Below are 14,079 nucleotides of genomic sequence, written 5' to 3' on the forward strand. Positions count from 1 at the left end.
GTCGTCGTCTACATCATATTTCTGCGGCAAAAAAATCAATGTCACGTGACCATTATCAGTGTTGACCACTCACAGACGTGACAATTGTCATTGTTGACCACTGTCAGACGTGACCAATATCACTGATGACCACTGTTAGACGTGACCATCGTCACTGTTGACCGCTGTCAGACGTGACCAATATCACTGTTGACCACTGTCAGACTTGATCATTGTCACTGTTGACCACAGTCATACGTGACCAATATCACTGTTGACCACTGTCAGACTTGATCATTGTCACTGTTGACCACTGTCAGACGTGACCAATATCACTGATGACCACTGTTAGACGTGACCATCGTCACTGTTGACCGCTGTCAGACGTGACCGATATCACTGTTGACCACTGTCAGACTTGATCATTGTCACTGTTGACCACTGTCAGACTTGATCATTGTCACTGTTGACCACTGTCATACGTGACCAATATCACTGTTGACCACTGTCAGACTTGATCATTGTCACTGTTGACCACTGTCAGACTTGATCATTGTCACTGTTGACCACTGTCAGATGTGGCCATTGTCACTGTTGGTCACTGTTAAATGTGACCAATATAACTGTTGACCACTGTCAGACGTGACCAATATAACTGTTGACCATTGCCAGACGTGACCAATATAACTGTTGACCACTGTCAGACGTGACCATTGTAACTGTTGACCACTGTCAGTCGTGACCAATATAACTGTTGACCACTGTCAGACGTGACCATCGTCACTGTTGACCACTCTCAGACGTGATCATTGTCACCGTTGACCACTGTAATACGTGGTCATTGTCACTTGATTACAGTCAGACGTGACCATTTTCACCGTTGACCACTCCCCTTAGCAAACTGTCAGACGTGACCATTGTCGTCGTTGACCACTGTCAGGCATGACCATTGTCACTCTTGTCCACTGTCAGAGTGACCAATATCGTCGTTGACCACTGTCAGGCATGACCATTGTCACTCTTGTCCACTGTCAGAGTGACCAATATCACTGTTGGCCACTTTCAGATATGATCATTGTCCCGTTGACCACTGTCACAACTGATTTAAAGAAAATTTAATGAAGAAATATGAATTCAACTTTCATAACACTTGATCATGATCTTTGAATGCTTTTCCTAGTACATAACTAGGTATAGGACTAAGACTAATTTTCCAAATCTCATTTCAATGTAAGAAGACTGCGACTTAAAACATCAACATCACGTTTAACCGGATAATTAGATAATATCAGATCGTCTAATATGATTCGCCCTTTGTGGTACTGTTATTACGACCATTTTCTTTTTCCATGACTTTTGGTTTGATACCACCATATATAATGTACTGGAATAAATGCTGTTATTTCATCCTATCGAATGGTCTTACATGTTTTGTAACTCTTTATCAATGAGGACTTTAGAATATTAACTGGTGGACTACTAGTATATATAACGGGACAATAAGGAGTACATTGAAATCTAAGGAAAAAATGATTTGCCTCTTAAACGACTTTTACTGTGGTGTTATTTTTGTAGTTTTCTATTGTTCAGCTTAATAATCTGAATGAGAACTGTCTCTTGAAATGGCAAATCAACTTATATGTTTACCACCCACGCGATAGAATTATTATAGACCCCGTAGATAGGAATTCTAACAAATCCAGAACCATATAGCAATGCCTGCATACATCATCACCAAAAGTATGTCTGTTAATGTTCGTTTACTCTAGTAAATACATGAATGATCACCTAACGATCAGTTTCATCGACCGAGGTATATAAATATTTCGTTAACTAGACATTAAGTTGCTTGTCGCTGGCAGAACAGCTTCGTCACGTTGTCCACAGTTCCATTAACATTGGTATGGCATACTGTTCCTGTGTATTTAGTTGTTGGTTATAGCTGTGTGGCCAACAGGACATATCATTTTGTTTTATATAAAGACTAATCAAAGTGCAAGTTGAATAACCGCGTGAATCTAACAAGTTCCCTTGGGTAGTGGGTCTACACTAGTCCTTCTATGGAGCATGATACGGAGTTGTCAACCAAAAGATTTATTAGACATTGTATTAAATTTACCATCCTCTCGAACGATACTCCGATATAATCATATCACAATGATGCTTGTTGAATCGAGTGCTATGTTGTTTTGGGATCTCCTTTGAGGTAGCACTATACGTCGGGATGATCGCAGGATATAGTGATTAAATCATTCATTCCATCGAGCTGTACTTCGATCCTGTCACGGACGTGAAAAGGTCAGGAGTCATGCACCTCATACGCTTAAATTCAGGCAATCGAAAGTTACTTGCATATGTTGTACATGTATCGCAATCTATATAAAGTTGAGTTTATACTGTGTATCCCCGACGGTTTTAAATGTATGACAATCTATATAAAATTGAGTTTATACTGTGTATCCCCGATGGTTGTACATGTATGACAATCTATATAAAATTGAGTTTATACTGTGTATCCCCGATGGTTTTACATGTATGACAATCTTTATAAAATTGAGTTTATACTGTGTATCCCCGGTGGTATAGTCGGTCGGTGAAATAATCTATATAAAATTGAGTTTATACTGTGTATCCCCGATGGTTGTACATGTATGACAATCTATATAAAATTGAGTTTATACTGTGTATCCCCGATGGTTGTACATGTATGACAATCTATATAAAATTGAGTTTATACTGTGTATCCCCGATGGTTGTACATGTATGACAATCTATATAAAATTGAGTTTATACTGTGTATCCCCGATGGTTGTACATGTATGACAATCTATATAAAATTGAGTTTATACTGTGTATCACCGATGGTTGTACATGTATGACAATCTATATAAAATTGAGTTTATACTGTGTATCACCGATGGTTGTACATGTATGACAATCTATATAAAATTGAGTTTATACTGTGTATCCCCGATGGTTGTACATGTATGACAATCTATATAAAATTGAGTTTATACTGTGTATCCCCGATGGTTGTACATGTATGACAATCTATATAAAATTGAGTTTATACTGTGTATCCCCGATGGTTGTACATGTATGACAATCTATATAAAATTGAGTTTATACTGTGTATCACCGATGGTTGTACATGTATGACAATCTATATAAAATTGAGTTTATACTGTGTATCCCCGATGGTTGTACATGTATGACAATCTATATAAAATTGAGTTTATACTGTGTATCCCCGATGGTTGTACATGTATGACAATCTATATAAAATTGAGTTTATACTGTGTATCCCCGATGGTTGTACATGTATGACAATCTATAAAATTGATTATACGTGTATCCGAGTTGTACATGTATGACAATCTATATAAAATTGAGTTTTATACTGTGTATCCCCGATGGTTGTACATGTATGACAATCTATATAAAATTGAGTTTATACTGTGTATCACCGATGGTTGTACATGTATGACAATCTATATAAAATTGAGTTTATACTGTGTATCCCCGATGGTTGTACATGTATGACAATCTATATAAAATTGAGTTTATACTGTGTATCCCCGATGGTTGTACATGTATGACAATCTATATAAAATTGAGTTTATACTGTGTATCCCCGATGGTTGTACATGTATGACAATCTATATAAAATTGAGTTTATACTGTGTATCCCCGATGGTTGTACATGTATGACAATCTATATAAAATTGAGTTTATACTGTGTATCCCCGATGGTTTTACATGTATGACAATCTTTATAAAATTGAGTTTATACTGTGTATCCCCGGTGGTATAGTACATGTATGACAATCTATATATAAAATTGAGTTTATACTGTGTATCCCCGATGGTTGTACATGTATGACAATCTATATAAAATTGAGTTTATACTGTGTATCACCGATGGTTGTACATGTATGACAATCTATATAAAATTGAGTTTATACTGTGTATCCCCGATGGTTGTACATGTATGACAATCTATATAAAATTGAGTTTATACTGTGTATCCCCGATGGTTGTACATGTATGACAATCTATATAAAATTGAGTTTATACTGTGTATCCCCGATGGTTGTACATGTATGACAATCTATATAAAATTGAGTTTATACTGTGTATCACCGATGGTTGTACATGTATGACAATCTATATAAAATTGAGTTTATACTGTGTATCCCCGATGGTTGTACATGTATGACAATCTATATAAAATTGAGTTTATACTGTGTATCCCCGATGGTTGTACATGTATGACAATCTATATAAAATTGAGTTTATACTGTGTATCCCCGATGGTTGTACATGTATGACAATCTATATAAAATTGAGTTTTATACTGTGTATCCCCGATGGTTGTACATGTATGACAATCTATATAAAATTGAGTTTATACTGTGTATCACCGATGGTTGTACATGTATGACAATCTATATAAAATTGAGTTTATACTGTGTATCCCCGATGGTTGTACATGTATGACAATCTATATAAAATTGAGTTTATACTGTGTATCACCGATGGTTGTACATGTATGACAATCTATATAAAAATTGAGTTTATACTGTGTATCCCCGATGGTTGTACATGTATGACAATCTATATAAAATTGAGTTTATACTGTGTATCACCGATGGTTGTACATGTATGACAATCTATATAAAATTGAGTTTATACTGTGTATCCCCGATGGTTGTACATGTATGACAATCTATATAAAATTGAGTTTATACTGTGTATCACCGATGGTTGTACATGTATGACAATCTATATAAAATTGAGTTTATACTGTGTATCCCCGATGGTTGTACATGTATGACAATCTATATAAAATTGAGTTTATACTGTGTATCCCCGATGGTTGTACATGTATGACAATCTATATAAAATTGAGTTTATACTGTGTATCACCGATGGTTGTACATGTATGACAATCTATATAAAATTGAGTTTATACTGTGTATCCCCGATGGTTGTACATGTATGACAATCTATATAAAATTGAGTTTATACTGTGTATCCCCTGTTATATGTTATTTTATGTTATTTTTTGTGTTAATTAGGCATATATATACATGATTAAACACCAATTATTGTTCAAAGGATGAATATCATTTATGCTCTGTCGGCGGTGGAGCATCTTTAAAACACATTTAGCATACAGTTTTAACAATTCTGGAATTAACATGGACGTTTTGTAGAACGTTAATTAATGTATTTACCATAGCAACAGCTACTTAGTATTTATACATTATGTACGCTCAGTGTATTTTCAACCCGTTTCAAATGGCCAAAAAAAGTCAATTGGAAATGTTGCGGCCATCGCGTCAATTTTATTTTCTGTTGGTTACATAATATAATATCATGTCTATCTAACTTCTTGCCTCCATGTTTTTCCTTCTTCCGTTCTTTCTTCTACTCTTGTTTTCATCAGTATATTTACTATTTTTCATATAAACTTATTCATCATACTCTCTCTTCATTCTAGTTCACCCCATAATTTCTTCTTCCCAATTCTTTGTCTTTATTTTTTGTTTCTCTCCCTCCTCCCTCTCTGTAAAAATCTAAACAATGTAATTAAACTGCAAATAAGACCCCCACCTAGAGAAGAAATAAATGTCAAAAATGGTGGGGGGGTCTTATTTGCGGACAACCGCCTGATAAGATCGATCTATTAGGTCGCCATCTTGGATTTTTCAATGTCTTGTTATTGTTTTAACAGTCGTATGACAGATGGGTAATAACAAGATTTTCAATTATATATAATAATAATGAAGACGTATGAATAATTTTAGATTAAATTAAAATATAAACAATATCAGGGCAGTTAAGTTGTAAGTCTGAAAGGGAACGGACTATATTTTTACAACACACTTTTGAAAGAGTCTCGCGGATATTCACCACTAAATCAAAACGAAGAACACTAAACGCATCATAAGCAGTATCATTTTAATCCAGAAGTTTTAATAATCGTATAGTTATTTTAAAGTTTTCAAATTAGGTTACTGTTTACGTTACATTTCCGTCATTAATGGTAAACACGCGTACGTGAATAAATCGCCGTGAATCGGAAGGACGATCGCCGTTCAAACTCGGGTTTATCTAAAATTCACTACACACGTTTACATATATCAAATTCGATCATAAAAAGAAGAATTTACGTACATTCGACTCGGCCAAATGAGCAAACGATCGTGATTAAACTTCAACGTGCCGACATGCATCTGTTTGTAAGATCGTACACACATGTAAGCTGATAGGAAAATGGCGTCGGGTTGAAGCCATACTTTCATATTTTCACACCTGGCCGTGTTTGGTAATTTGATCGGTATTGCTATTTATACGACAATAGTATGATAACATTTCAGAGATTAATGCAAGTATTAACTGTCTTAAAACATCGTAGAAAGTAAGTATTTTGTATCCAAATAAAATACGAAACTTTGCGGCTAATCATATTATACTGACTGCGTAAACAGAACATGGCGGGCGAAAAATAAAGCATGGTTTCTCCAACTGAGCGTAAACTAAAGGTACGTTACGTTCACAAATAAACATTTGAAACGGTAAATGTCTGATGTAGATGTGTTAGGTAATGATTGTATTGAATAATAATCCACGTCTGCAGAAACAATGTGTATCAATGACGAATATCTTTGCCGATTCATGTCAACGTTGACAAGTCGTACGGACAATAGACCTAAAACGTGCTGATCATAGTAGCATGCCGGTCTGAAGTGAAAACAGTGCTTACATGGAAACATATATCGAGTATTTGGTCGAAAAATAATATTCAATGAAATATAAGCACTGTCCACAATTGCTTATTCCTAATCACTAAAGTAAGTCACCCGTGAATTAACTTGAACTTAATGACAGAAATAACAAACACAAACCGTCATTACCTCTACGTGATTTTTCTTTGCCGATAAAATTAAGAAAAAGTCCCGGTACACAATCATTTCGGTGACATTTTTAATCACCCCATTGTTCAAATCCCCCATCCAATTGGAAAAAAGGTGGGTGTCTTATTTTCAGACATCCCCCTAAGTCTGGAAATGTGTCAAAATAGATGGGGGTCTTATATACGGGAGGGGTCTTATTTTGCGGTGAAATACGGTCATACTGATGAATGAAATAATGAGTGAAAGATGTGCAGGGAAGATAACTTTATATATATATTCATATCTCATGAATATGTGATGAATGTAATAATCATATAGTTTGAAATACAAATTAAGAAAAAAATAAAAAAGTAAAAGGATGATATACCAATAACTAAACTGTATGGCCTGTTAGCCTGTTTAGATCTCGGTAACAAAGGAAGAGATTGGCGAATCCCGAGAAAAGATGCGAGAAGCCTTCTGACTATGACATGTCTATTCTAGATGGTCCGTGGTGGTTGTTTTCATGGCAGTGAACAAAGAAAATGTCTGCTGATAGACTTATTCAGAAATGAAATAGATATCCCAACGGGGCATCAAAATGTCATTTGCATCTTTGTTCCTAAAACGAACTTATCCGTGGTCATTGTTTTCATGGGAAGACTTTCAAATCACAGCTTATCTATTGCATCTACATGTTATCCTATTGACGCTATGCTTTAGAAAATTCTGACTCTTTTCATACCTATCAGTGGATTCTGTTTACCAACAGCCGTCAAGCCTAGTCTCAGTCTCTTCGTTTTGGTTTTGTTCTTATTACAGCCTCTTTGCAATTTCGGGAAATTTCATCAGGAATGACATGGCTTGGCATAATTTCACTGCATTATTGTACTAGTGTTTGGATGATATGTTAAACTAAGAGATTAGTCTGATATCAGTGCAGGGATGAACATTTTCAGCCGATTTGCTGTTTTCAGCCTTTTTGACTTTCAGAAAATAGGTTCCTGGTATTCCATATAATTTTCACCAAAAACAAAATTTCAGCCCTTTTCAGATTTTTTCCATTTTAATCTCTGTTTGTGTTATGAAATATTCCTTTTGACTTCGATAGTATGTTGTTATGAAGCTTGGTTATGAAACTTTTGCTATGATAATGTTTTCATTAGAAATACAAATCGCATATTTTTTTAATTTGATACCATTTAAATAAATAAATAAACATGTCTATTTTCTAAAAGAGCTGTATTTATTCGATATTTATGCGCTGACCTTTTTAAAGAAATGTGTTTTGGTTTATATTTGGTTTATGACTTATGGTTGGTGATTGGATATTTTCTATATTTTGAAGATAAAGATGTTACTATTTTTAGTTTGCAGATATCCATGTTTATGTGACTAAATGTATCTGTCGCTTATGTTTTGTAGGTAAATATGTTGGCAACCGACCGATCAAACTGAGGAAGAGTGTGTGGAAAGAGAGGAATATTGACGTTGTAAGGCGGAAGGAAAAGGAGAAGAAGAGATTAGGATTAAGATGAACACAGAGATTTATCAATAGTTGTATGATCCATGTCACGTCACAGGTCTTTGTGCCGTTAATACAGATATCATTGATCCGATCCTGTTCTGAATATCGCATTCGTGAATTTTCTCATCGGGGATAAATCGGTGTTTCCAAATGTATCATGGATATAATAATCGAAATCACTGACTTGTTATTTTGATATTTTTGTCGTAATGGTATCTAAGGCTAAAGACTTATGTATTTTGTTTTGGAAGTATTGAAATTCTTGGAGACTGAATTTCATATTCATGGACAAGATGGCCGTGAATATAGTATTTGTTGTCTTATATTAAAGGGACATGTGTGCTCAGACATTAATTAACACATTGCGATGTGAGGAACTGACTGAATTGGTTTGTTAACCATTTTTTATATGGAATAGCACATCGATAAAAATTTCTTTAAGAGAACAAAAATATATTGAGAGAAATATTACAAAAGTGTATTGTTGTACGTTTAACCTTGAGGATTGTACATACATAAATATTGTTCGTTCTGTTTTAACGACTTAATAACCTCTGAGAAGTCAAAATTTTCTTGTATTAAACTTTTTTTCTCATATAGATTTTTGGAAAAAGGAGTTCATACCATAAAAGAAAATGGAAGAAAAAACATATGTCCGTGTGCTCGTTTTTGAGCTTGTGTCACTCAAAGACACCTAGTTGACAAAATATTGTATTTTATGTGAACTTTGTCGTTTTGACCATATAAGATAGATATTAAAGCCATAACTTCCTAATGAGGTGTTTGATATGTATGAATGTTTGTAGAATTCATTTTCTAGTTGTCTTCTTTAAAAATATACCAGTTTTGATCAATTAGACTAATATTTTTTCTCAGAATAACAACATATGCTACCCCAACCCCTTAATTTTGTGCTACAAAATGCACCATTTTCAGCCATTTTTGTCAAATTTAACCTTTTATAGAAAAAGTTCTGGTATTAAACTTTTGTTATTATTTTGCATATCAATAGGGAAACGGTTGTTCTTTCTAAATCAGGAAGAAAAATTGGGGGTCCGTGTGCTTACTTTTTTGCCCCATTTGAATTTTTGTTATTTTTCAGTATTTTAGAGTAAAAAGTAAAAGTGCCCAAATTACTATTAAATGTAAAAATAAAGTCGCAAAAGTGTATTGTTTCACATATTAATGCTCAATATTTTAATAACTACAGACCTAGTAACGATTTGCAGCAAAAATTAGCTGAATATAGCTAAAAATGCTGGCGCAGTGATGATTTAAGTAAAAACAATTTCAGTAAAAAATGGTAAAAGTGTGGCTCGATCTTCTTGAAGCGAAAAAAAGACACAATTTCAAAATGGCCGCCAAATGGACCATTTCTTAAATTCCCCGTATAAAAAAATCTACTAAAAATAGAAATGTATTTTTTTGACAAAATTTGCATCTGGCAACTTGCTACAGATACTGATAAATTATATTTGAAAATCTCATAATTTCTTTGATCTATGTTGAAACGAGACTTAAACGGGACTGAAACCTCAGAAGAATACATCCTTAAAGCTGGCTGTTAATAAAATGAAAATTCTGTTCTGGTAACAAACCTACCACATGGATAGTTGTTTCATGAAAATGTTCCATTATGTTTTTGTAACTTTTGATTGTAGAAATCATCAACATTTTTAGGGCGAGCGTACTCTCGCCCTATTGTTTTCCTTGTCGAGTGTGGAGTCTGTGTACAACCGCTATATGCGCAGGTTCCAACTGCGCACGTGCTACCGGAAGTCACTGTCTTATACCGTTTAATAAATTTCGCCGTAATTTAGTGACACCAACCTTTCAAAAATAAGAGATATAACAACAGTGCTTAACACACTCATTTTGTGTTAACTTCAAGCGGCGTATCATACAAACTCTTACATCGGTCACGATATTCTAAGCATCTGATCGACTTTGGAAACCTCCGGAACAATACAATGCGAATCAGGTTTATGTCGTCAATAAAGAAAGTGACGAAACGGATAACTTTCAGTACCGGCCAAAGACATTTACAGAGTTACTCAGCAGATTATATTTAATTAATTTCACATCATCCTAGGTCCTAGGTATACATATACGTTGTACTATCGCTTACTAACCCCAGTTGCCATAGACCGTATTTGCTATGGTTCTAATAAATATTTATAAAATCACTCAGACCGTATTTGCTATGGTTCTAATAAATATTTATAAAACCACTCAGCCTTGCGTAAGAGAAACAATAAAAAACCATTATACAATATCAGTCCGGGTGCCTGAGCTCTAGATCTAATGTACCCAGAAAGGCATTCAAGCATGACACAGGTAAGTCACCACGTGCACAGAGACTGGACAGTGCTGTAGCGGACGACTATTTTGAACAGCGAAACAAGTCTATCACATCAATATCAATAAGATAACAAATTTAACTTTTATATAACAAAGACCACAATTAACAAAGTTTCACATTTATGGTTCTGATGACGTTATTTAAAGGCAATTATTTATTACAATACATCAAGGACATAATCCATCTCCCAAGGATAATGAGCGATAGTGCTACCTATGTATGCACACTGTTGACGAGGATGATTTCATATATGATTGTGAGTATATATGCATATCTGCAGGTTATTTATAAATTAGGTTTTACAGTTTTGTACGTGCAAAATATCTCACCGCAGAAGCCTTATGCATGTAGATACATATCGTTCTGGAAATTAAGGTTTTAAGAAGTAGTTAGCAAGCACTAAGACATATTTCTAGTTTTCTTAATGATGAAATTCGTGTTATAATCATAATTGACGAATCTACTGGAGATAATGAATTTTAGTTTCAACACGATACGAAGTTGCTTTTAATTCTTTAACTACCATGACAATGGAATCATTCAGCCTTGAATCACTCCAATAGAAGATAATGATATGATGATCTCACCTAAAACATTAGACGGCCATGGTACTCAAATCATGTCAGATACTTGTCAGTCAAAAGAAACCAACAGACTTGCATAATCTAGACTAAGAAATGCAAATCGACCATACAATATGATCTGAAAACGCCTACCATCTGGAGGAAACAATCGCCGCAGAATCTGGAAATAGAAATGCATGTCATTGGTGCACATGATTTGATTTAAACTGGTGTTGACGTGTACTTAGTAAGCTTATAAGTACAATATGTAATATGGGCGAAACCGTGACCACGATGTAGTGTTACAAGCCAACACGTTAGACAATGAGATAATGTGATCAACTATTAGAGTGTGAATCATGCTCACGGGATTTTACATGTGTGATCTGGATAATAAGACCTGTATCAATTTTGTCAGTCTTTTATTAACCAAAATGAAATTTTAAGGCTTAGAGACACAAGAGTATATAGGAATACAATACATTGTAGCATTATACAGGAGAGTGGCATCAGATACTAGTACACAATCCTCGTTCTATAATATAAATACATAGCACAATACAACTAAATAAATTGTAGAATAATAGTCCCAAATCTGGCTTCCAATTTGACGTTCTTAGCGAAAGTATGACGAATACAAATACGTATACTTTGTTAAATAGTATCCTGAATTTTTATTGGAAAGCTCTTTTTGTTTCTATTATACTAAGCAATTGTATCAAGGCAGAAGGCTAACTCTAATAATGATATTTAATCAATCGTGATAATATATATATATATAATGACCGCGAGTCAGTATTTTTGACTTTTTGACTCCGGCTTTTGTCAATCTGTCACGATAGATGTAAAAACAATAAGCATTTAGTGAAAATTCTTTTGGTCTTGTCTTATGCGTTTGTTAAAATCTTAACGTTTTTGTAAATCTCAATCAATTTTGGCTTCGTCCCATCGTCTGTTTACAATATTAGCAACGTCACGAAGACGCTTGAAATCTTGTGTCTTCCGTTCACCTAATCACCGACGGGTTCATTAAAACCAACATATAGTGCTAGGACGGTAAGCAAAAAGGTGTAAACGGAAAGCTCCGTCCTTAATTTGAAAAAAAAAATATTGATAAACAGACTAATTTGGCAAAACTTACTAAATAGCTCAAGATAAATTTTGAAGCGTCGCTTCAAAAACAAAGATGGCGTCGAAAAAAACCTGAGTGCGCATCTTTTTTGGACGGTTAATATTTTGCACTGTCAAAAATACACTATCACCCGTTGCTAGGGGGTTGCTACGCACGTGTCTATTGCTTCCTATTGTTCTTATGTTACCAGCCGTGTGATAGTGTAAAATACCAAATATCTCTCGACCATTCAGAATGCAGGATTTTCACTTGAGGTATGATAATTATAAATATAGAAGATAAATGCTGTGGCACTAGAATCCATTGAATCACATTTATATGATACTCTCAATAGGACAAACTTGTATCACCTCTTTCTGAGATAATACTATGAAATCATTTATTTTTGTTGAGCACAATTTTCGTGGATTATAAAATTTTACTATTTCGTTGGCACTTAAATTCATGGAGAAGAGAAGACCTTGCACATTACCATTAAAATACTCAGTTGACACTGTCACCTGTGCAAATACTGTTTGATCATTTAAAGTTGTATGGTCTATCACTTACTCTCTTTTGTCATAGTTAAAATTGTTTAAGTGTTATTCACATTTTTCTCCGTCTGTCCGAGGTTGAAACTTTCTAATTTTACAGGTTGTCGTGATAGGGTTATGATTAAGTACTTGGATCAATCCATATATTCAATATAAAAGGAAAACATCACTTGGAATTTCTATCTTTAATCCTTGAAAGTCCGTTTTGGGAGCACATGTGTTCATGGCCGGACAGATGTTACGATCGTGAATCTTCAGTAAGGTATCTCCTAATCTAAATAGCTAAATGAAAAAGTCTGGAGCTTGAAACGATGTATAAGTGTGTAATTGATTCGTCACATTAAACAGATTACCTTATAAATATGTTTCTCCAGCATGTACAAACATGCTGCATTAACACTGTAAAATTTACTCGTAATACCATCTTTTGAAATGGTTCTGTAAGATCTCATCCTTAATTGAAAGTTAATTGAAATAATTGAGAATACGAAAGTGTGCAGTCAGTACTCAAATATGGCGGCCACCTATTTGATAAGCCTATACGTTCGTCTTTCAAGTTAATATCTTGGACAATGATTAAATCTAAATGCCGATCAGATACACATTAGACTTGATTGATACCACTTAGAATTACACAAGTATGATTAATTTCTTTATTGAAGAAAATCGCTGTTGAGATCCTCATTATAGTGTCACCGGCAATTTACAAGCTAACTACACGTAGATAGGCCTGCTGCTGTGTAAACAAAATGTCAATCATCATATTAAACACCTCTCGCCAGTTAATGTTAATCAACAGTAAGTTAAAAGTATTTATTTTCGTGGGGATGTAAATTCGTTGATTTTTGTCAAAAAACGAAATCCACGAAAATTAAACCCCCGCGAAAATAAATGATTTAGTAAACAGACGTTACTATGGAATCATGCATTTTCACTCCGAACTCGTCCATCATTTGGATCTTGAACATTGCCATGTCTTACAATTTAGACCTACATTTTGTATAAATGTTTATCTGCTGTGGTGGATCATTTAAATATAAATATTTACAATTGCCGCTGTTTCTGTATCGATAAACTATG

The 14,079-nt window shown here is 34.4% G+C and overlaps 1 protein-coding gene across 1 annotated transcript in view; it reads left to right on the top strand.

The window, feature by feature from the left end:
- The window catches only part of LOC138317329 (RNA-binding protein 42-like), a 28,230-nt gene extending 19,279 nt beyond the window's left edge, over positions 1-8,951 (top strand). Inside the window, exon 5 of the mRNA XM_069258916.1 lies at positions 8,307-8,951. Coding sequence (XP_069115017.1) covers positions 8,307-8,419 — 113 coding nt within the window. The 3' untranslated portion in view covers positions 8,420-8,951. The remainder of the gene's footprint in view (positions 1-8,306) is intronic.
- The last annotated feature ends 5,128 nt before the right edge of the window (positions 8,952-14,079 follow it).

Source organism: Argopecten irradians, chromosome 3 (assembly GCF_041381155.1).
Source record: "Argopecten irradians isolate NY chromosome 3, Ai_NY, whole genome shotgun sequence".
Taxonomy (NCBI): Eukaryota; Metazoa; Mollusca; class Bivalvia; order Pectinida; family Pectinidae; genus Argopecten; species Argopecten irradians.